The sequence below is a fragment of the Rhinatrema bivittatum genome, chromosome 6 (genome assembly GCF_901001135.1).
Source record: "Rhinatrema bivittatum chromosome 6, aRhiBiv1.1, whole genome shotgun sequence".
Taxonomy (NCBI): Eukaryota; Metazoa; Chordata; class Amphibia; order Gymnophiona; family Rhinatrematidae; genus Rhinatrema; species Rhinatrema bivittatum.
The window spans coordinates 33,070,429-33,095,142 of NC_042620.1; the positions used below are offsets into that span (position 1 = coordinate 33,070,429).

At 47.4% G+C, this 24,714-nt stretch overlaps 1 protein-coding gene across 2 annotated transcripts in view; it reads right to left on the bottom strand.

Moving 5' to 3' along the window:
* Positions 1-24,714, bottom strand: part of ADCY5 (adenylate cyclase 5) — a 472,164-nt gene that overhangs the window by 444,056 nt on the left and 3,394 nt on the right. The window contains exon 1 of one of the 2 annotated variants that reach the window (XM_029605224.1): positions 11,004-13,567. The exons of the other annotated variant lie outside the window; for it this stretch is intronic. Within the exon in view, the coding sequence (XP_029461084.1) occupies positions 11,004-11,981 (978 nt within the window). The 5' untranslated portion in view covers positions 11,982-13,567. Of the gene's footprint in view, positions 1-11,003; positions 13,568-24,714 lie in introns of those variants that run through there. 2 annotated transcript variants of the gene reach the window in all.

Here is a 24,714-nt window from a genome sequence, read left to right on the forward strand (position 1 = left end):
GTTAGAATTGGACCTTTTCACTCCTCATGGCTCAATACCTCTGCTGGTGAACCTCAAGGATCAGCACTGTCCGCTACAAATCTTTAACAGATACCTGGTCCGCTATTTAAGTTACCTGCTGGCCTAGGTGCATGCAGACGACATTCAGTTTTTCTTTCCCTGTCAACATTCTTGGCCATCTACGTTGAACTTGCATGAAGTGTAATTAAACTCCTTTTTTTTTTTGTGGCTCTCCCATAACAAACTGCAATTAAACATCAAAAAGTCAGAAGGACAAATTCTTTCCGACTTCCCAAAATCCTTTAAAGGACAGGATATCCCCATTAAACAACAGGCCCGTAATCTTGGTATTATCATCACTGATAACTCTCTATCGCTGAAATCTCATATAAGTAACCTGGTGAAAAATTCTTCTCTCAAACTTCGTAGGTTAAGATATTTAAAACCATTATTAGCTCCACAAGAATTTCGAACAGTTTTACAGCTCTGGTCTTTTCTGGAACAGATTACCCTAACGGAACACTTACTGGTCTACCTAACAATTCATTAAGGGGAAGATTTTTTTTAAAATGCTGGTGTGCGCATGTTATAAAATTCCGGGTCGGCACGCGCAAGGGAGGGGGTTATAATTTAGCAAATTTGCGCGGCAACGCATCGGGGCCTTTCCCAGTTCCCTCCCAGTCTGCTCCAGTTAAGGTGCGGACTGAGAGGGAACTTCCCAACCCCCTAGCCTAACCTCCCTTCCCCTATCCTAATCCTACCCCCCCCCCCCCCATTTTTTTAACTCACCTTTTGCTCCTGCAAAGGAGCAGGAGCAAGTTGCGTGCGCCGGCACCCTGCCGGCACGCGATCCCCCAGCACAGTGGCAAATGGCCGCTGTACCGGGCACCTCTAGCCCCGCCCCTGCCCCGCCCCTGCCCCGCCCCCTTTTAAGGCCCTGCCCCTTACACGCGTCCCAGGGTTTACGCGCATGGCTGGGCCTGTTTGAAAATTGGCCCCGGCGCGGGTAAGGCCCGGTCATACTCACGTTAAAAAAAAAAGGATTTACCCGCGCGTAAACCCCGGGATTTACCCGCGCCGGGGTTTTAAAATCCGACCTTAAGAGTTTACAGATGGTACAAATTTCTGCGGCTCGTTGGCTTTACCGGTACAAAGGTTCGTGAACATATTATGCCTACACTGGCAGCCTTGCTTTGGCTACCTCACAAATTTCAGGTTAAAATCCCAGGATGCCGATGCCCTGCCCCACTCCATTAAAAAAAAAGTTTCATTGTGCACGCAGCAGGAGATACGTGCGTATCCGGGCGGCTTTTAAAATCCACTCGGCGCGCCTCGGCCTGACATATTCACGCAGCCCCTGACTGATGCGTCCGGCGGGCTTTTAAAATTCACCTGCGATAAGGCACTCGGTTTAGAGAACCGGCTATTGCTGTGGGTAAAGAATTGTTTTAATCACGGAAAGGGCTTTGAAGGTTACCCTCTTTATGTGAATTATTTTCCTAAAAAACGGGAAAAGTCTGCAGAGCTGAAAATCACGTTTGTTTTCCGGTTTTGCTTCTGCAAAATGAACACATCTGCGCTAGGCAGCAGGTAGCGTTCCCCTTTCTTCCAGTCTTGTGCACATATTAATTATTAGCTCTTCTCTGCTTTTAGCATAATTAATAACAACAAAAGCGCATTATCCGTAAGTGTAATTAGTAAAATTTCCCTCTGGAGGCAATTCACTTGCTCTGCTTCAATGCAAACCATGGATTGACATGAACCTTCTCATCCCAGCAGTGCCAGGAATGGAAAGCCAGGGCCTACCCAAGTGCATTGTCAGAAAGATGTTTTCAGGCTGCTGAATGCTTTAATCATGCGGAGGCAGAACAGAGAGCCACAAGAGAGTGCCACGCAAGGAAACCTATTAGGAGGTTTTAAGTCAGAGGTAAACTAAAATCTCATTTTATCATAACACCACCCTCCCTCCCCCCCCAATCAGCCAGGCAATTTATTACAGACAGGGTTTCTAGGATTGCACTAACAGATCACCTATTCTCCACCTGCAATAAAAGCCCTGGCTGTTGTGAGGGGTTTATGATAACAACATGAGATCCTTTAATGTCCTTAAAATTGCTCTCCAGGAGACTGCCATTTCTCCAATGATGTTCCCAGTTTTTACTTTCACACTGGTCAATCTCAATCCAATAAACCCTGCCAGCAGAAAAGTCCCCAAATTACAGATCGGGGTCTAAAGCCATAAATCATGATGCTTCGGCCATTCTCTACTGCAGACGCTTCTCAAAATTACAGAATTACTATAAAGAGGAGACAAAATCCCAATGCGCTTCACATCTCTTCAAAGCAATCTGCACGACGCTATCTTCAAGGTTTTTTTTAAACCAGTTTTCCTTGACTTTTTCCTTCACTTCTCTACCTCCATCTGTCACCAGAAACATTATCCCCATTTACTTGTCCATTAGTTATTATCTCTGTTTTTCTATAATCCCACTCCCACAGAATTTTCTTGGGTGGGCTCTGCTTTCCTTCTGTATTCAATGGCTAAAAGCAGGGCTGGCCAATTCTGTGGCTCGAGATCCACCAACAGGCCAGGTTTTCAGGATATCCACAATGAATATGCATGAGCTAGATCTGCATACAATGGAGGAAGCACATGCAAATCTAGCTCGTGTATCCTCACTGTGGATATCCTGAAAGCCAAGCCCGTTTGTGGCTCCCAAAAACTGGAGTTGGCCACCCCGGGGAGTAGAAGGAAAGCCTGCTCCAAGATTTATCTTCTCTATACCATTCATAGGCCACAGGACCTGCCACTTTAACCACAGTCAGGAAGCTGACTTCCCTTCTGAGACTTGAGCGCACTGCCATGGCACACCGAGCCCCGTGGCTTCCCTCGGATAGGAGATCTGAACGCGAGTCTCCTGCACCACAGCGTGAAAAGCTACAACCTGAGCCTCAATGCCGAACGCCGGGGCATCCATATTCAACCGCTCTGCGCCTCGGAGAGTTAGCAGCCAAATACACTTATCTGGGATATTCAGCAGTGTCTTAAAGTTAGCCGGCTAACTGGACTCCTCTCTGATCTACTCATTCCCTGGCCCTGAGTTATCTGTCTTAAAGTTAGCCGGCTAACTCGACTCCTCTCTGATCTACTCATTCCCTGGCCCTGAGTTATCTGCCTTAAAGCTTAGCCGGATAAGTCTAATCAAATCCTTGCCTTAATCTTAACATCTGTTCTTAACTCCAGCCTACACTTTGCTCCACTATTTTTTCCTTTATGTTTTTATCCCCAGTTATTTGTATCCAAGTTCAACCACCCTGTTTATTGTAAGACAATAATTTCTCATAGCTATTGTTTAAAATGTAAACCGACTTGATTAGTAATTCTGTTACTGGAAAATCAGTATATAAAAATGCTAAATAAATAAATAAGACACTTAACCTGCTAAGTAGTGGTCACTGACTGTACAGGCACAACTTAGCCAGATAAGTCTGACTGTTTTTTTGAATATCAGGCTCACTGATCCTTATTTTAAGGAGAACCTTGAAAATGTTAAACAAAATGCTTGCTTATTAAAGTGGAAGCAGAGAACATGCCTGCCAGTTGCACCTCCCACTCCCTTTTTAACTGTGCCTACACACTCCCAAGCTTGCGCTTCAGTGCTTTACCCTTCACTTTAGAGGAACGGGGTGATAGGAGCATGGTTTGCTGTTAACGACGAATGCAAAGACGTGGCCAACCAGGTGGCACTCTCAAAAAACAAAATGAGCCAAACGTTTATTTCCCCTCAGGAGAATACATTAAAATAAAGAAAGAAAAAAATCGACAGAAGAAGGAAAGGCGATAGGAATAACTGCGTTTACCGCAGCTGCCTGGCATTGTTGAAACTTTATAGGTCGCGAATACCGTCTACAGCAGCGCTGCCACCAATCCACTACACGAGCTAGGTTAAGGTACCGCCGCAGCTGAAGCCGGCACTGCCATGCATCGCTGCCTCCTCGCCAGAGGAGAAGACGCGCAAGCTCGCCGCAATTTGGAGTTGGCCGTACATAAGTCAGAGAACCGCTGCGCCCCTCTCCCAGGCAGCCCTCCAGCCTCCAGATAAATAGGGACCTGAGCTATTATAGCAGCCCCATAATAAATTTAGAAGGAGGGGGGGTGTTAGGATGAAAGCTGGTCTTTAACATCTGGGAGACCGCTCTAAATTTACGGAAATAAAATGTTTAAAAATGTAATAAAAGTTATTTTTCTCCTATGGGCATATAGTGCCATATGCCTGTGGCGTGATTATCCTCTTTTCACCAGATCTCTGCGACGCCTATTACGTCCACGTCTTCATTCAGTCCATACATTCTGCCTTCCCCAATCTGTTCTGTAGATGTCTGGCATTTGCCCGTAGACACCTCTCTCTCTCTCTCTCTCTCTCTTTCTCTCCATGGGCACAGGTCCATCGCTGGTATGCAATGGAAATCTTCCTAATTCTATTTGCATGGGTTGAATGCCAGGGCACAGGAACACTGTAGCAGAGAGAAACCGCAACAAACAGAATCTTGCGGCATTTATTTTAAACGATTTCTTACCTGCGACTTTCCGCAGCTCAAGGGCAGGGGAAATCATACCAGCGTTCACAAAACGAGACACGACACGCCGCTAAGACGGCGGCAGATCATTCTGATTTGTTACTGCTGTTTTGAGTAAGGCAAAAGTTGCAATGTTTGCAGCTTTATTTGTAGGGGGGGGGGGGGGGAGAACAGGGAGCAGGGAACCTGGATTCTTTGCAGATTTGTGACAAAATGTTTACCGGGGCCCAACTCGAGGGAAGCTCAAAAAAACGGTAAGAGAAATCAGCATTGGCGATTGGCGGCTGCAAAACCTGGAAAGGGCTACCCAGGCAGAGCCAGCTTCTCTCAGCTAACAACCGCAGGGGCAGGCGCTCATCCTGATACACGTGCAGCTGTATCGTTCACCGGGTAAGCAGGGCTTGACGGCCGGCGCTACTGCTCACAAGTTTCAGATCTGGGCCAATTTAAGCGCTCAAACCTTGTATTCCTAGATCCTGCTCACCTGGAAGGTTTTCTTGTTGATAAGGGTGGTCGGCTAGGAAGTTTGTAACAGCTTGTTCAGGAGAGTTTAGATACTGTACAACCGTTTATTTTCTCTCCCCAAACAGTGTAAGGATGCACTGTATTTTTTTTTTCCTTTTTTCGTGCGTGTTTTTTTTATTTGGTAAGCTTCCCACTTTTCTGGTGTGGACTGGAATTATTGGAATACTGTGTAATGAGTAGAAATTGTTCTCGAATGAAAGCTTTGGATATTTTTCTTTGTATTCCAAGGTTTCACTTTTTTCTTTATTTCACTGTATCTGTATCTGCTAAGAATTTAATAAAATATAAATAAAAAATAAAATAAAGCACTCAAGTACTTTCAGACAAAAGTATGAAATTATTTTAATTGTCTACCAAATTACTTTTATTTTTCAGAACAGGCTGGACCAGAATATGGGGCAAGAACACTTATTATAACCCACAAACAAGCAAAAGGAAAGCTCCATTAGACAATCACTGGCCACTCGAACCCAGAAACGCGGATGTCAGCTGAGTTGCGTAGGCATGAGAACCAGCCAAAGATTCCAAACCGGTTAAAAAAAAAAAAGGAGTGGCAGCTGGAAGAGATGCAGAATGCTAATTCATTTAATCTTCATTGGCATCCACCTCCGCTTTTCTTGGGTTTAGAAAGAAAAGGAAAGAAAAAAAAAAAAAAAGGTTTCTACGAAGCAGTAGCGGCAGAGTCACACAAAAATGAGATTTCCATGGCAACCAGCCACGGCATCACCAAGACCTGCCAACAGTTGTGCAGCAGTCGTGCTTTGCAGATAACATTAAAAGGCTAAATATGTACTAAGGCGACTGCAGGAGCAGAGTGAGGTATGCAGGCGAGGCAGGATTTCCGTCGCAGCGCACGAAGCAAGATTCACTCCATATAGGTTAACAGGGAAGTCATGTTCCTGATTAACCAGCCCACCCCCCACCCCTTACTGTGATACCAACCACGTTCAGCCACTTGCATTAATGCTCCCAAGCTGCTGGACAAGTTCAGCGTTCACCCCCACGACCGCAAAAGAAAAAGTTCTGCACGTCTGATCCACTGACAGTTTCGTGAGCCGGCTCTTGGACCACGCCAGAGGTTCTGATATCTGGTCTCTAAGAAACCCCCTCAAACCGCCCCGGTTTCCAGCCAAGAGTCGCCAGCCGATCCTTATTCGTGGACCAAAAACGTGCGTGGCTCCCTCTCACGACTATTCATCGGGGATAAACAGGAATGGCGCCGATTTTGCGTCAAAAGGCACTTCCTTCCCAGCTCCAGGCAGGCGGGGGATGTCGGAACTCCCGGCACGATTGCCAGAAAAGAAGCAAAAAAAAAAAAAAACGGAGACCACAGGGGCCAAGAACTCGGGCGAAGGAACAAAAAAAAAAAATAAAAGAGGTTATAGGTGCACCTACAACACCTAGAAACACCTTCCTGTGCGATTATCCCTGCTGTGGCAACCCACACAGAAAAAAGGGTTTTGTGAAGGCCGCAAACTAACTAACTGCGTTTCCCTGGAGCGCTAAATTAACCTCTCTGCCTTCCTCCAAAGGCTCTTCTCCCATTCTGTATCTTTGGAGGAAAAAGCTCAGTGAATCGGGCACTTGGTCTGCTAAAAAAGCTGCTCTCTGGAAAGAGCTAAACTTCATGCACGAGATGGCTAGCTGGTTTAGTCACAGGGCTACCAGGTCACTGCGACAGGTTGCATTTAATCGGATGGGATTTAGCCAGTCGAAAGTAAAGCAAAGTAATTTCACGAACAAAAGCAGCAGGGTCAAAAACAAACCAAAAAGGGAAAATAAATTCAGTATTTTGTTTACCAAGAGTTTGCAAATTAAGTATTTGGAAATCGTTTTACTACCCATGACCTGTCCTAACTCATGCCTGGTTTAGCATCTTTTGGTATGCTAGGGGTTAGTGGATAAACAAAAACATTTTTTTTTTTCAGATACTCCTCGGGTTTCAGTAAATAATGAATTTTGTCATGGGTACAACATGAAATGAACCCTTTAGTAACTCTGATCTTCTGTGTTACTTCACAGCAAGTGCAGTCCAACGCTCCATCCTGCTGTTTCCGCATGAAGTTAGAGAGTCACAAGCTTGCCAGAAACCTGAAGCTGTCAAAATATAGTCGTACAGTCCAACTGTGCATTATTAAACCCACTCCCCCCACCAGTAACATTCACACACTGCTGCACAAACATCTAAAAGAACAAGTTAATTCTGCTAATTTCAAGTAAGAATTCAGCTCCAGGAACTGATGTCCACTTAACTAGGGGCCCTGCTTACTGACGTGTGCTAAATGCATTTTATTTACAGCTCGGTTTTCCAATCTGAGGCAAGCGCCACGGTGCAGTAAATCCACATTCCTGCAGCCCCCAAGCTCTGAAAGGGCAGGTCTGGGCCGCCCCAGCCATTTTGCATTACAGCGCTCCCGGGGGGGAATCATTTTGTGAGAATTGGGTGTGGGTGGGATTGTAGCTGGGGCTAACTTGGAGATCTGTTAGATTTGGAGCATCTCCGACGATGGAGGGGTCTGTGCTGGGTAGCTGCTCCTTTAGGTACCTCGGGGAGTGGAGGGGGGAGGCCCTCTCCCTCCTGTCCCCAAAAGCTTCAGCAGGAGCTCTAGTCTGTGAATGCTCTCGGGGAAACCCCTCCCGATGCGTAGCTAACTTTCCTTAGCTTATGCAAGCTGTGAGATTTATTGAGATCTGTGTTAGGCCTTTTTAATATTAATGAGCTGTTCTGCATGCACTTCCAGGTGATGCAGCTCATTAATTCTTTGCTGGAAAGTGGCCCAATATTTTTGTCCTATGGCAACATTTAAATATTACTGAAAATGCACTTTTTAACGGGCATTAAGTGCTCATTTCGGTGTTTAAAACACGATATTGCAGTAACATACTTCAATAGATAAGGCCTAAGAGGTCTATATACCAAGCCATGCAATTTTATTGTGGGATGGGCAATTTCACCCAAATTATGAAAATCCTCTCTGGGGGAACCTTGGCAGATTCCCGTCATCTCCACCCAGCATGCTGAAGTGTTTTAAAAATATAAAAAAATAATAATCATGCGGTGATGCCCTGCCCCTTTCCCAAAACTGCTCTCCTTCGAATAAAATATACCCCCCTGCTTCTTCTCTCCCCAGGCATTCAACACCCCCCCCCCTCAGAGTCCCCTTCCACAGAAGAGAATCCCTGGTCTCTAGTGGCCCACCCCACACCTGCCCCCATCACACATGGCAAGTGGCAGCCCAGAGTACACCCTGGCTATCTGAAAACTCTATGTAATCAAGAATAAATCTCCATTTTCAATATTCTCCAAAAAAAAAAACAAAAAACACCTAACTGACTGGAAAAGAAACACCTAAATTTACAGTTCAGAAACAGGGTCAGGTCTGAGGGAGGTCCAGACAAAGAGCTTCCCCACCCCCAAACACCTCCATGTCCCAAATCTGGCTGGACCACTTTCACTGGTTACAGGAAAAGGGCACTTGTCCACCCTGAGATTCGCTGTGCTCCCTCTATGCCCCACATATAAAATGTTTCTGGAGCCACTGCTAGTTAGAGACGGCTGGAATCGGAAGCCCTAGAGTAAAGAACAAAGGATCCTGGCTGGACCGAAATCACACACAGAACCCAAGGTCAGCCACCACACAGTGAGACCTGCTTAAATTTGAGACTTAAGGGACTTTTTCCCACTCAGTGCCTCTGAGCAAAGACTGTGTTGAATAAGGGCTTAAACGGAGAGAGATAGCAGGCTCTTGCAAATACCTCTGCTTATGTTTGAGCCAGAACTGGCATGAGCTGATGAAAGGACCCAGACATTTAGACTTTCTGAAAACAGCCGATGAGCCAAAGGTCTGCATTTTCAATTTTGCTGTGTTAAGTCATGGGGGGGGGGCTTTTTTTTTTTTACCCAAAAAATACATTGTTTTGGTTTTGTATTAGTTAAAAACTAAAAGTGAATATTTAAAATGTGTCTCCTGCTTGTCCAAAATACCTTAAATAGGCAGGCCCTTCACATTTCATTAGCGTTATCTACAAGCCGGGATACAGATCATAACATTGTTTTCTTAAGATCTAACTGCACTTTAAAATAAACCACATAGCCCCAGACTAAACTATTCTGTACAACCTTAGAACAAACAGCACTGCCATGAGACCAGTTTACATGGCACTTGGTCTAAGTGAGCCACAAAACACACCCACGTTTTTACAATTGTATCCACATCCCTGCACACGGGAGCGGGAAGCCATAGACCTCAAGCAGCAAAGCAGGGAGAGAGACCATTGGCATGCATGCCTACAAGGGAGCCTTTATTTCCCTTAAAGATTTAATTTCTTTTTTTTTTAATTGTTGTACCAAATCCAGTGGTAGGACAGGCCCATGCAGGGATACAGGGCATTTGGGGTGGGGGTGATTTGCCCTGAGGTATCCGGGAGAACACTTCATATGTGTTAAGTTTTCTCTTTTCTTTAAACGCTGTTTCAGAAGCGAGAAGTAACAACAAAAGTACACAACTGCAAAGGGGGGGGGGGGGGGTGTCACATATGCACCAGAAAACTAAGGTCATACTGTAGAAGGCAGATACAATTTACAGAGGAGGCTTCTGAAGCCCAGGTGGTAAGAACGTGCACCGCAAGATCACGTGACACGTCTGGGCTGCCACTCTCCTCGGTCCCAACGAGAAATGACTTTTCCAACCTCTGCGTCTGGCTGCCCTCTCTCTTTTCTACTTTCTCCTCCCTACGTTTTAGTACTTCTTCCTTGTTTTCTTTCGTCCTACCTCATGTTTCTTGCATATCTGCCCAGCCCGTGTCACTTTCACATTTTTTTTTGTCTCTCACTCTCTCTTCACTTGCCCCAGCCCATCTGTCTGTATTTCGCATCCTCTTTCTCCCCTACCCTCTCTTCTCCTCCTGCACGCCTGCTTTCTCCTCACCTCTCTCCTCTCCCAAGCTCCTTTGTCTTCCCTGTCTGTCTCTCAGCCTCTCTCCCCGTTTGCTCTCCAGGCTGTCGGCTTTGGTCGCTCTCCCCCTCCCCCTCTATCTTTAGCCTGACTTTCCTCTGCGCCTCTCTGCCCTGCTCCCGGCCTGCCCCCATAGCTTTCTTTATCTCTCCCCCCCGTCCTGCCTTTCCGGCTATTCCCCCACCCCGTTTGGAATGACAGCGGCCCACCCCTGGCTGCTCCCAACATCTCTTCCCTTCTCCTCGCAGCTCAGCCTCCAAATTCACTTTTAAAACGTGGGGGCCAGCAATTCCTTAAGCCAGAAGTCGGTGCAAATGACAGCAGAGCCTGGGAGCGGGGCGGAAGGGCAACGTCGGAAGTGGCCAGGACGAGAAAAGTGAGGGGGGGTACCCCTGTGCATGGGGGACGGGGGGGGGGGGGGTCAGTAGACTGTCAGCACAAGTGGAGACTGATTCCTGCCACTCTAATTATGTGTTGGGTGAGGAGGGGGAAGGGATGCCAAGAGTATCAGGGACAGACATGCTTGCTCTGGGGGGAGGGCATGTCATAAATGATGGGAAAAAAGTCTGCAGCTCCAGTCCTAGGCAGAGGGCACAGGTGTCTAGATCAGCGGGACTGGGGATGCTGAGGGCAAAGGGAGTCCCGTCACTCCGCTTTGGGCCGGAGGGTGGTGGGCATGGCATCCTGCTACTTCAGACAAGTGCTGGGCATGAGGGTGTCAGACGTGCTGCTCTAATTATCTTGACTAGTTGGAAAGATGTCCTCGGATAGGGAGATACTGCCTCACCGATTTCTCTCACCCAGGTTGGTACCAAAAAGCCGGTTAACATTTTGCAAGAGGATCTCTCCCGCTGCATCTGGCGCTTGTGAAGTCAAAGCACAAGCAAGGGCGCCGCCAAAGCCCCCACCCCCACAAAAACAAAACCCCGAAAGCCGTGCACGCACCTGCTTGAAGAGGAAGTCGTCCTTCTCGTTCACTTTCAGCGCGATGGCCAGGTGGACGGCGGAGAGCAGGAGGCCGCTGAGCACGGCGGCCCTCATCCTCACCGGCAGCAGCGTGTAGGTGGTGTAGATGAAGAAGACCGTCCACCAGAGGCCCTCGGAGGCGCTGCGCGGGCTCACCATCAGCACGCCGGCGATCTGCGCCACGAACATCACCAGGATGATGGCGTAGCAGGCCACCCACAGGTGGTCCTGGTGGAAGCCGGCGCGGTTGCAGAGCGCCATGAGGGCGGCCAGCGCCGCCACGGCCAGGGCCAGCAGCACGAGGCAGGCCAGGCGGGCGCCGCCGCCCACGCCCACGCCGCCCCCGCGCACCGAGTGCACGAGCAGCAGCACCAGGCAGACGAGGGCCAGCGCGGCCAGCAGCATGGTCAGGCTGGCCTGGTTCAGGCGGAAGAAGTAGCGCTGGTAGAGGCGCTCCAGCTTGTCCGAGGCGAACTTCTTGGTGCTGAAGACGCGCAGGAGGCCGCCGCGGCAGCCGCCCGGGGAGCAGCGCGCCTCCGGGGGGCCGCACCCCGCCTCCTCCTCCTCCCCGCGCCCGTCCTCCAGCCCCAGCTCCACCGACCTGGGCCTCACCTCTCCGTCCGCCTGGCGGGCGCCGGCCAGGCTGGCCCGCTTCCTCCTGCCGCCGCCGCCCCCTTCCTTCTTCTCCCCCTCCTCCTGCCAGGCGGCTTTGGACCTGAAGCTGAGCCGGCCCTCCGGCGCGGGGGGCGTCTTGCCCGCCCGGGGCTCGTAGTCGTCCTCGCTCCGCCACCTGCTCAGCATGCGGGCGGCGCCCTTCTTGCCCGAGGAGCGGGCCGGGTAGGGGAAGCCGTTGGCTCGGGACTCCGGGTCCCCCCAGGCGGACCTGTGCTCGCCGGCTCCGGCCAGGGCGCCGGGAGCTCCGAAGCCCGGGGGGCTCACGCTGTTAGATCGAGACATGGGGGGAGGAGATGGGTTTGTTGTTGTTGTTGTTGTTGTTGTTTTTTTTGCCAAGGTGGAGTTATTACGAGTGACAGCGCAGAAAAAAAACCCAAAATTTAGTGCAAGCTTTACATCTTCCAAGAGCGGGAGACACGGGGCGAGTGGCAAAGGAGAGTTTTGGCTACTTCTGCTTCGGGAGGATGGGATTCGCCGGCTGCTGGCCGGAGCAGCGCCTCATTTCCACGAGTCCCTCCCGGGGGTGCAGGGAATCCGATTCTGCCCACGCTCCAGGTCCCTCCAAGCCGCTGGGCACTTGCACATCACTCGGCAGCCGCTCCAACCCGTTTCCGGACTGCTCGGGTCTCTTAGGTCTCGGGCAGCACGGAGGGGGAATCGTCTCTGATAAAAAAAAAAAACTGAAAAGAAAGAAGACTAGGGAAGGGGGGTCCCGCTAGATTAAGAATGGGATCTCCTCCACGTGAAGCCCCGGCTGCAAAGCAGTGCCCGAGTCATAACATTCCAGGTTACCGGTGGGTCTTCGGTTCGGCCCCATCCCGAAAAACAGAATATTTCAAAAAGCGTGCCTCGATTTCCACAAATAAAAGCGAAAAAAGAAAAAAAAAAAGCATGTGTGTATGTGGATTCCTGGATTCAGAGGTAACAGAATCGAGAAAAGACCAAAAAAATTTTTTTTTTCAAAAAGCAGAACACCCATATACCCAGGCGGGGAGCGTCTGCCCCTGGCTGCGGTCTGAAGACGAGACTGCCGGCTCTAGGCAAAAACCAAAGTGCAAGCAGGATCCCAGTGCTGCCGAGTTTTTCATTGTCATTAAAAGCAGGGGCTGGAGTGGGGAGGAGGAGGAAGAAAAACTCCCTCCAGCCCACCTCCAAGCAATAAATACAGCGATCCCTGGAGCGTTTCTCCACTTGCTTCCCAGTGCATTTGCTACTCCTCGCAGTTGCCGCCCCCTCCTATAAACCGCTAAATAAAATTAAAGCTCGGATTTTCCATTCCGTGTCCTCCAGACCACGCACACCGGCATACGAAAAAGGGGTCGATTTCTTAGCCGGGGCGAGGGGTGGACCCACAGCAACTAAGCGAGCAGGGGCATTTCCCATTCAACGCCGGACGACTGCACACTGTGATCTCCAGCCCACAGAAGCGAAGGGGAGGTGGCGGGGGGCGAGACGGCCAAGACCAGCAGCCGATCGCCGGGCACCAGACGTCTTCAAAAGCTCAACGCTGTCCTCTGACACCGCTCGTAAACCAAGATCCGAGGACCCGGCAGGGAAATCACGGAGCCGTGGGCGGGCAAGCGGTTCACTCTCAGCCGCATCCCCCCAACAGGCGGGTTTCCATACATTGCCAATCTCAGAGCCGCGGGCAAGAACCCTCTTCGATACAGGTGGTTTCTATTCCGTGCATCTTAGTACACTAAATTTTAAAAGGAAAATTAAAAAATAAAAGAATCATCACTCTTTAATAGAGAGTCGAAAAGCAAAAAAAAAATCAGACGAAGCTCATGTGCAGCTCTCTCTGTGCAAAGGCTGCCCTCCAGTAGCAGTAGCAGCAGCAGACGGAGAGAGGGGGCGCGCGCGCGTCCTCATGCACACACGCGCGCATTCACTTCCAGGCACAGTCAATCCGCACCTTTCAGACTAGTTTTAGTACTCCCATTCAACCAAACTGCAGCCGCTCTCCCCGCCTCCGGCTGCAGGCGATTGGTGCTCCTCGCCTATCAGGTCGCTCTCTTGCTCTACGATTGGATATCTGTTACCTGTGATTTTATTTGGAGCGGGGGACGGGTAGTGGAAGGATGGGAAGTGGAATGACAGTGCCTCGGGGTCCGGGATGATGGGAGAGAAGAAAGGTTGCATACGACTGGGGGGGGAGGCGTTTCTCTCTCTTTTTTTTTTTTCCAGAGCAGCGCGTTATTTATGGCAGCTCAAAGCGCAGAGGTTTCCTCTTCTTGCTGGAGACATCCGATTCAGCGAATGTCAGCTTAGAAAGTTACCACACCGGGACAAAAAAAAAAATCAAATCCGTGTCATGCGGTCCCAGGGGAAGGAACTTCACTGCCGAGCGGATCTCGTGCTTGGCTGTTGTGACTCATGTTTGTGGTAGATTATGGTTTTTATACTACCGATCAAAACAAAACAACCCGTAACTTTCTGGGGTTTTTTTTGATTGACATTCAAGACGACCTGATTTCTTTGCTAAAAAGTGGAGGGATGTACAATGGAACAAGTCGCATACGTTTATTGGTATCGTGCACTATGCATGAGTCATTAAAATAACTATTCATGTGCTTTTTAACTATTCATTCTACTATTACGAGTTAGAGTTGTGTGGCAGGAGACAAACATGAATAAATTATTTTTATTCTGTCATTTGCAGGGGAGTGGAAATGGTAACTGATATGTTGGGATTTTTTTTAGAAGGTACAGGGATAAGTTTAGCTTCAGACTGGAACGGATTATATTGTTTTTCCATATTTAGCACTTATGCGTTATTGATTGATTACACATTTATGGCACACTTTAAAACTAAAGTACTTAAAGCAATTAAACGTAGCAGATGGGGGAGGGGAATAGACAGTGCCGGGACCAGCTTTTTCTGCACCTGGGCAGATATTCAGAATTACATCTCCCCATTTAACTTCCAGTGGCAGCTCGGGCACAGCACTTTCTCCTTTGGCAGCACCATCAGCAAGACACCTTCTATCTTTCCTATCCAACATCCCCCCCCCCCCTCTTTCTCTTCCCTCCACCTTTTGCCTAGCATCCCTTCTCTTCCCCTCCACTCTGTCCTCTGAATTCCCCTCTTTCTCCCTCCCTCCCATTCCACTCCATGCCCTGCATTGCCCATCTTTCTCTCCCACCACCACCATTTATCCAGCATTCCCTTTTCTCTCCCAAGTGCCCCTTGCCTAGAAGCTTCCTCTCCTTTCACTCCTTGCCAGCATCCCCTCTCCCCCAACCACTTGCTCAGCAACAGCAGATCCCATCTCCCCCAACCCTCCACCTAGCAGCATAAGTCCCCTCTCTCTGTTCCTCATACCCAGTAGCATCCCCCCCTCCCTCACAACCTCCTGCCCAACAGCTGCAGCTCCTTTTCCTCCACCCCTCTGCCCAGGAGAAGCAACCCCATCTTCTTCACCCCGCTGCCTAGCAACAGCAGCCCCCACCCTACACCCCAACCTTCCGCCTAGCAACAGTCCATTTTTTGGCTCCCCCTTCACCCCCTGTCCAGTAGTAGCCCCCACCCCCCCATCTCCCCCTTTCTTGCTCTCACCTCCCACCTACGCTCCTTGGGCTTCAATGCTGTAGATCTTTGTGCAATTATTCTGGCAATTTAATCATATATCACAAAATCATCAATATCAAATAACATATAGTGACATATATATTGTCTCAATCTTTATTAAATGAAAACTTGACAAAACAGTACTCAAAAACCTTACCACATCACCCCAAGGAATAGTCATTTAAAAATACCCACTTTGTCTCACACATTAATCATACCCATTCACACCACACACATTCTTCATATCCTCCACCATTAAAATACTTTCATGATTTCAAATTATACACAAATGTAAACCTTTTCACACTACAATGTAAATCTTTTAAATACAATTTGTTTATAAACAGAGAAAATTCTATTGCACAAATTTTTCTTCGCTCAAAGAACGAAAATCCTTCAATCCTTCTTCATCTTCTCAACATGTTTCGCCTTCCCACAGGCTTCTTCGGGAGAACTTCTAAGGAATCTCCTACTGCTCATGCATCATCAACACATTTCCAACGGGTTTCATCTGAACGTCCCAAAGATTTTTTTCCGGACGTGCAACCAGGTATATCCCCGACTCTTACTTTGCGGCGTCTTTCAAACAAAATTTCATAAAACGCCTCCTCTTCTACATTTTATGCATTACCTTTTTACTTTTCCGCAAAAAACACCACCCCCGTGGCTTACAAAACCGCTGCCATCAGGTGATCCGATTTTTCTACACATGGAGTCTCCATGATCTCTTTCACAAACATTAACGTCCTCACATCCACCGCACTGCTCTAAACTTAGCGATAACGTAAAACGATAACTTAAAACGATAACGTAAAACGAAAGACTCCATGTATAACTCACCACGATTAAAGCATACTTTGAGCAGTATGCTTTGATCGTGGTGAGATATACATGGAGTCTTTCGTTTTACATTATCGCTAAGTTTAGAGCAGTGCGGTGGATGTGAGGACGTTAATGTTTGTGAAAGAGATCGTGGAGACTCCGTGTGTAGAAAAGTTTGGATGGAGAAGGCTTGGTTAACCTAAGAAGTTACAAGTTTTGAAGGATACATTGTAAACTAAGAAGTTGCTCAAAGCATAAGTTTGCGGAGGCTGGTTAAAAGAAGTTGAGATATTGTAACTAAGGACCCTATACTATGGGGGTCATTTTCAAAGGAGTTACGCATGTAAATGTGACATACTATCGTAGCAATTTTCAAAAGCTATTTACTCGAGTAAAGTGCACTTACTTGAGTAAATCCTATGGACAATTCAATGGCATATATTGTAGCAAATTTGAAAAGCCCACTTACTTGAGTAAAGTGTATTTACTCGAGCAAAAACCAGTTTTGCTCGAGTAAATGCTTTTTAAAATCTACCCCTATGTGTGGTGTTGCTGTGATTTTGAAAGCATCATAAAGAAGAGTATAATTAATCATGAACACACGGTATCAGAAGCCGGTTATATGATGCACATCAACATGATAATAGAGTTGCGCTTGTGTGAATAGATAGTCCCTGAAGAAGCCCGCATGGACGGGTGAAACGAGATCTTCGTTGGGTGTTATTAAACTTGTATATGAAAGCAACCATTTTCATGTATGTTATCATAACTATTGGAATAATATTTTTGAGGTAGGATAACTACACACTGTGAACAGTTATTAGGTGTTAAATGAAGTATAATTAATGATCATGTTGGTTGGTTTTAGATGTGAGTGTGTGGTTTGGGTATGAATGAGTAGTGTGTGTATGGAGGGTAATGCATGGGATGTATAGGTTAATACCACTGAGATAGGTGTTCCTATGTATTAGGAGAGGTTGTAATGTTGTATGAATATATTTAATAAAACATTTTTTTGTGTAGATTTATATGTGATAGGTCCTCTGGTTGTGGTTATATTGCCCACAGGTCCTGAGGCAGCCCAGACTTTTCTCCCAAACAAGCTTTATTCACTTTCAGGCCAATACAGTACGGACGCGCTAGAAATAGCATGTCTGATTCAGCGCCCGCTATCAGAACGTGCGCTCAGCTCTCCTGGGCGCGTGATGCACAATGCAAATGAGGGGGGGTCGCGCTAAAAGGAGGCAGTAGGGACGATTACTCGCCCCTAGCGCCTCCTTAGCCCAGGAGAGGTGGCTGAGTTTGGGAAAATGGACACTCAATTTTGATGCGCTAAACCCCGCATGTCGAAAATTGGCGTCCAACCCCTCCCAAAATAATAGCGCTCAGCACATGCAAATGCATGTTAATGAGGTTATTAGTCAATCGCCTAGGATACCAAAAAAAAAAATGTGCGGCCGATCCGCAGCCCGAAAAAGTGTACAGAAAAGCAGAAAATACTGCTTGTCTGTACATCCTCTGACTTAATATCGTGGCGATATAAAGACGGAGGAACCAAAAGGTAAAAAAAAAAAATGTGCCGGCATGTCAGGTTAGGAAAATGGATGCTCGATTTTAGGAGCGTCCGTTTTCCTAACCCATGGCTGTGCACCAGGGAGGAAACGGACGCTCCTAAAATCGAATGTCCATTTCCACCGCTGCCGACAGCCACCTCTCCTGGGCCAAGGAAGCGCTTGGGGCACATAATCGTCCCTAGTGCCTCCTTTTAACGCAGCCCCTCATTTGCATTGTGTATCATGTGCCCGGGAGAGGGGGCTGTGTGCGTGTTCTGAGAGCGGGCGCCAAAACAGATGCGCTAAACCCCTTAACTGTATAAGGCGTAGTGGACGCGCGTCGAAAACGTGCACCCAGCAGCAGGTTAAGCAGCGCACTTTACAGTATCGGCCTGTTAGTATCCTGAATGGCTGGGGCCCCCTCCCCCAGGACAGGCTTGGGAACCACTTCTTTAGGTCCTTCAGCCTTGCGCCCTCTCCCCAGTTAACTAAACTCAGCAATCATTATATCCCCCCACAACCCTTCCCAGAACAATCGCGAGTGCTGAGGCAGCACAGGGAAAGGAAAGGCTGGTGGGGTTTCCCAACCCCACCAGCAAAATGAAACAACAACCAAAAAAATGTCATTAGCAGAAGAAGAGCTGGTAGGGTTTCTCAGCTTCCACAGCACTGCAAAGAAACAGCTACAGACAGCAGAAGGGCATTTGAAATAGGTGTTATTTTATTGCAGCTGATGACCTTTTCGGTCGGCTGTGGTAAAATATTTGCATAGGATTGCCTATTCATCACCTTCTTTGCATGCATCTGCATTAATCATGCATGCAAAAAGTATATAAAGAAAATCATTGTAATAGCAGAGGATAGAAGGGCAAGGACTTGCAAAATTTGTATTGCATGATATTGCACAATAGAGATGTGAATCGTTTTTAGTGTTCGGGTCGGGCGCTCCGTGGAAAATTTCGTTTTCCTACGGCTCGTTTTTTTTTGGCATTTTACGATGAAGAGCATTAGTGCGCACTAACGGGCCTTACTGCACACTAACAACCAGTTAGTATGCACTATTTCATCATTAGTGCGCACAATATGCCGAACAAGATAGTGCGCACTAGCTAGATGTTAATGCGCATAAAGGCTCATTAGTGCACACTAACATGTTAGTTAATGCACCCTAATAGAACTTACAGCGCACTAAGTATGCAGTAGAGTGCTGTAACTAATGTTAGTGCGCACTAAAAAACTGCAACTTAAAAATTAAAAAGTATCAATTCAGAGGAGTTCGTTAGCTAGAAAGACAGTGCACACTAACAGAGTTACTGCGCACTAACAGATATGTAGTGCGCAATAACTCCGTTAGTGCACACTAACACGAAATACGAATTTTTGCCGAATTTTCGACAAAATACGTTTCAGTTTTTGGGGCTAACGAACAATCATGAATTAGACAATATCGTTGATATTGTCTAATTCATAAAAAAACAAATGCACATCCCTATTGCACAATAGTGCTCTAATGCGCAATATACGCTGTTTGGTGTACATTAGAGCAATACTGCGACTTGATGCATCTCAAAGTTAGATTGTAAGCCCTTTGGGCATAGGGAAATACCTGCAGTATCTGAATGTAGTCCGCTTAGAAGTGTCGAAAAGCAGAATATAAAAGACCATCAACAACCCATTTCTAAGGATGTCAGAGCCAGAGGTTGGAGGAGACTAGGAAATGGGACGGCCAAAGTAGATGGAGGGGGGGGGGAATGGGGAACAGGCCGGCACGGCTGGGTGTACATACCTAGCATTTGCACAGGGCAGCACAGCCAGGGGAGGTGGCGAGCTAGCGGCACTGGAGAGACCGCGGAGCCGCCGGAGTCAAAAAAGCAGAGAAGGCTACCTGCTGCCGGTGCTCAAGCCGCCGCCAGCCATCGGAGAGGCCCGCCTTCCAATTGTGTGTGCATGGCGCCTCCTTATTAGCGCGTCCCTGGCGCCTCCTTATTAGCAGAAGCGCCGGATGTCAGTGGGTCCAACAGCCAACGCTTACCGTAATTTTACCGGCGGCAGTTTTCAAACCCGCTGGCAGCCATGGGTTCGGAAAATGGACGCCGGCAAAAATGAGCGTCCGTTTTCCGGGCTGCGGGCAGATTTTTTTTTTCTTGAATTTTTTTATTTTTTGGGGCCTCCGTCTTAATATCACTGTGATTATTGTTTACCTAGGGTAATGCACGGTACATACAATATATAGCAAGCCTGCCATACCAAAACTGCCCAAACTCTCAGAACTCAAACAGCAACAACTCTGTACTAAAATTCAACACAACAGATATAACATAACAGATAGATCCCTAGAAACGGGAGTGGTGCCGAGCGATTGGAGAAGAGCGGTGGTGGTCCCGCTTCACAAGAGTGGGAACAGAGAGGAGGCTGGTAACTACAGACCGGTTAGCCTCACTTCGGTGGTGGGAAAAGTAATGGAGTCACTGTTGAAAGTGAGAATAGTGAACTATCTACAGTCCGGAGAATTACTGGACCTGAGGCAGCATGGATTCACCAGGGGAAGATCCTGTCAGACAAATCTGATTGACTTTTTTGACTGGGTAACCAAGGAATTGGATCAAGGAAGAGCGCTCGATGTCATCTACTTAGATTTCAGCAAAGCTTTTGATACGGTTCCACACAGGAGACTGGTGAATAAAACGAGAAGCTTAGGAGTGAGTGCTGAGTTGGTGACCTGGATTGCAAATTGGTTGACGGACAGAAGACAATGTGTGATGGTAAACGGAACTTTCTCTGAAGAGAGAGCGGTTTTAAGTGGTGTACCGCAAGGATCGGTGTTGGGACCGGTCCTGTTCAATATCTTTGTGAGCGACATTGCGGACGGGATAGAAGGTAAGGTTTGTCTTTTTGCGGACGACACTAAAATCTGCAACAGAGTGGACACGCCGGAAGGAGTGAAGAGAATGAGACGGGATTTAAGGAAACTGGAAGAGTGGTCGAAGATATGGCAGCTGAGATTCAGTGCCAAGAAGTGCAAAGTCATGCATGTGGGGAGTGGAAATTCGAATGAACTGTATTCGATGGGGGGGGGGAAAGGCTGATGTGCACGGAGCAGGAGAGAGACCTTGGGGTTATAGTGTCTAATGATATGAAGTCTGTGAAACAATGCGACAAGCCAGAAGAATGCAACAAGCCAGAAGAATGCTGGGCTGCATAGAGAGAGGAATATCGAGTAAGAAAAGGGAAGTGATTATCCCCTTGTACAGGTCCTTGGTGAGGCCTCACCTGGAGTACTGTGTTCAGTTCTGGAGACCGTATCTACAAAGAGACAGAGACAAGATTGAAGCGGTACAGAGAAGGGCGACCAGAAAGGTGGAGGGTCTTCATCGTATGTCATACGAGGAGAGATTGAAGAATCTAAATATGTACACCCTGGAGGAAAGGAGGAGCAGGGGTGATATGATTCAGACTTTCAGATACTTGAAAAACTCTAACGATCCAAAGACAACGACAAACCTTTTCCGTCAGAAAAAAATCAGCAGAACCAGAGGTCACGAGCTGAGGCTGCAAGGAGGAAGACTAAGAACCAATGTCAGGAAGTATTTCTTCACAGAGAGAGTGGTGGATGCCTGGAATGCCCTTCCGGAGGAAGTGGTGAAGTCCAAAACTGTGAAGGACTTCAGAGGGGCGTGGGATAAACACTGTGGATCCATCAGATCTAGAGAACGCGTATAAAGAGGAGGCAGCAAAACACTGCACGGAACGGCATTAGCCACAGAGGCATTCACGGAGCGGGATGCCAGTGGCCAGTGGTTGGTGTTCCACCTTCACGGAGCGGAAGGATGGAGGGCTGCCATCTCCAAATTAAAAAAAAACCAAACAAACCAGGGGTGGGTTCATGGGCTATAGGTATTACCAATTATTAGGCTTATTCAATTACCAATTATTAGGCTTATTCAATATTTGTTGATAGTTAATGTGACTTTCAAGGCATAATTCACTTTCAATGCATATCCAGCATAGCTCTCTGCTTCACTGGGATGCAGCTCCATCACTGCTCTCTACATTAATGGTGGGGGAGAAAGGGAAATAGAACCTAAGGTTACTAAGAGCTAAGAGAAACAGATAAGTATGAGAAAAAAAAAGTGTGAAGCTTGCTGGGCAGACTGGATGGACCGATTGGTCTTCTTCTGCCGTTATTTCTATGTTTCTCTGTTACACCTGTCCTTAAAATAACAATACAACTTCTCTAGGGGATAAACAGAAACGGCTGGACTGCTACAGATCCTACATAGAGACTCTATGCTAGCAGAGTCCCTCACCTCAGTCTCACATATAGAATAAGAGATAACAAATTAGAAATAAAAACATGCAGACAAAAACCGGATTCTTTGTTCTGCTATCCACTCTCGCTACTTACTACACCCCCCTCACTTCCCCTCCCCCTGGTTTCTGTTCCCTACAGAGAGAACGGAAGGGGAAGAAGAGGAGGGCTGGATTAGAGAGTGGAGGGTGGCTTTTTTGGGTTTTTATGCTTTGACCTGTGCTCTGTCTGCTCCACTCTCACTCCTCCAATCCTGTTCCTTGCACACTGCCTGGGAAGGGAGGGGAGGGGGGCTGAAGCAGAGGGCGCTTATCTGCGGCCTGAAATGCAGAGCACTGGCCAATAGATTCATGGGGGCAGAGCCTTGTGTGTTTATGCCCCTAGGTAAAAGCAGCACTGCCAATGATGCCCCCTTAGGCTTGCCACCCGGGGCAGCAGCCCCCCTTGCCCCCTCTCCTAGTCCTGGCTCTGGGTGGAGAGATCATACTGAGAGATTTTGTGATGGCAGAATCCTGATGATACAGTTTGTGGGTCTCATATCGAGGTACGAGCCATCTCGGAGTACCAGAGTGTGGGGGCAAAAGATTATGTTCTTTTGGTCCCAGCCAGTCCAGCCTTCTTCATGGTTGTTTTGTTTGAGGAAGGTGTTCTTTAAGATTAAAAAAAAAACAATCCCTGACCATTTAGGGACTTGATGGCAATACAATGGGCCCTGAATTGGGCTCAGTAGAGGACTGGGAGTCAACGAAAGGAACGGAGGATTGGTGTGATGGAGGATTGGTGTGATGGAGGATTGGTGTGATGTCTTCTCCGTATTCACGGTCGGAGAGAACCCTTGCCATGGAATTCCGAACCAGCAGGAGATGCTTTAAAAGCTTTGCCTGGAGACCCACATACAGGGAGTTGCTTTATTAATTAATGCATTTCAAATATTTCTATTCTGTCTTAAGCAAACATATTGTATAAAGTCGCAAATAACATTACGATAAAACACACCACAAACATGCAACAACTTACAACTGGGTAAAAATCAGCATAAAAGGTATAAATCAACTATAGGAAGCAAAAGCTTCTGAAAATATAAGAGCCTTCAGTTTCTACCTACCGTATATACTCATGTATAAGTCCAAATATTAAACCTAGAAAACAGCTCCTTAAAGTCTTGTTTGCCTTATCCAAAGGCCAATCCACATTAATTATTCTGATGACTTACTGGATTGTTCTCTTGCTCCCCCTGCTGTCAGGACCATAAAGAAACTTGCAGTGGGTCCGGCTCGTCCTGCATCCTCCCCCAGGGTGTCCCAGTGTGGCAGTAGGACAGCTTCTCCCCCGCACTCCCTCTCGATCCCTTATGCTCCAGAGCCACCGCAAGTTCGATGTTGTCCTGATATCAGCAAGCGGTTGAGTTAAGGTATTTGGAGGAGTTGAGGTGGAGAAGCTGCCTGAGCAATCGCAAGTTCATCGTATTCGTCCTTATAGCAGCGGGCGAGTTAAGGGATTGGGAGGCAACCGCTGGAGACAGACATGGGGGAGGGAGGGGAGGATTCCAACACCAGGGAGGGCCATGGGGGAGGGAGGGAAGGATTCAAATGCCAGGGAGAGCCATGATTTCACCTTCATCTCATAAGCACACTGGGTTTTACTCTCAACTTATCCACAGGTCACAGAAATCTCTTTCCTTTTTAGCTCAAAAAATACCCTCGAATTATCCACGAGATCGACTTATACTTGAGTATATAGGTAAATACTATAAGATCAGTCTCCTGTCTAAGTCCAAATGCTAAACTGTTCCTTGAGTATGGGCCGATAAATGAAAATGCATGTCTTCGAGTATCTTGCAATCGATAATCCATAGGGGATGGTATTGCAAGTTACTTGTCAACTGAATGTCAAACCTGAGTAATAATGGGTTAAAAGGTTCTTTTTAGGCTTTGTGTGACCGGATGTGCATACCGTCAATTTGCATGGGACGGCACGCTTGGGGGCGGGGGGGGGGGGGGGAGGTGGCAGCAAGAGAGGCCATGGGACCATCAATGGAGTCCAACCCACTGGCTGCTGAAAATGAAGAGAGGCCACGGGGCAGACAGGCTGGCAAGGTTTAACCCACCAGCGGCCAAAAGTTAGGAAAGGACGTGGGCTGCTAGCAGCTCTGGAACAACGTGTGTGTGAGAGAGAGAGAAGAGAGGAAGCATGCCTCAGCATGTGTGTGTGTGTGTGTGTGTGAGAGAGAGAGAGAGAAGAGAGGAAATGAAACATGCCTCAGCATGTGTGTGTGTGTGTGTGAGAGAGAGAGAGAAGAGAGGAAATGAAACATGCCTCAGCATGTGTGTGTGTGTGTGTGAGAGAGAGAGAGAAGAGAGGAAATGAAACATGCCTCAGCATTTGTGTGTGTGAAAGAGAATGGGAACCTGCCTGGATTCTGTGTATGAGTGAATGGGAGTCTGCCTGGGATGTGTGTTCCCTTTCTCTCCCCCATTAATCCATGACAATCTCAGGGCATCTGGAAATAAAAAGTCCCCAGATAAGGAGAGAGGGATTTTTTTTTATCCTCATTTGTTTTAATTATTGCTTGGTGTTTGACACGTCTGCTGTTTTGAAATATTTGATTGATGTTTGGGACTTGATAGACATTCTGTTCTTTAACTGGTTTGAAATATGTATTCTTTATATGAATATGGTTTTACTATTATGACTGATGTTTTTATATTTCTTGATTTTATTATTGAATGTTTTATGAAGAATGGTAGTGTTTCTGTTTTT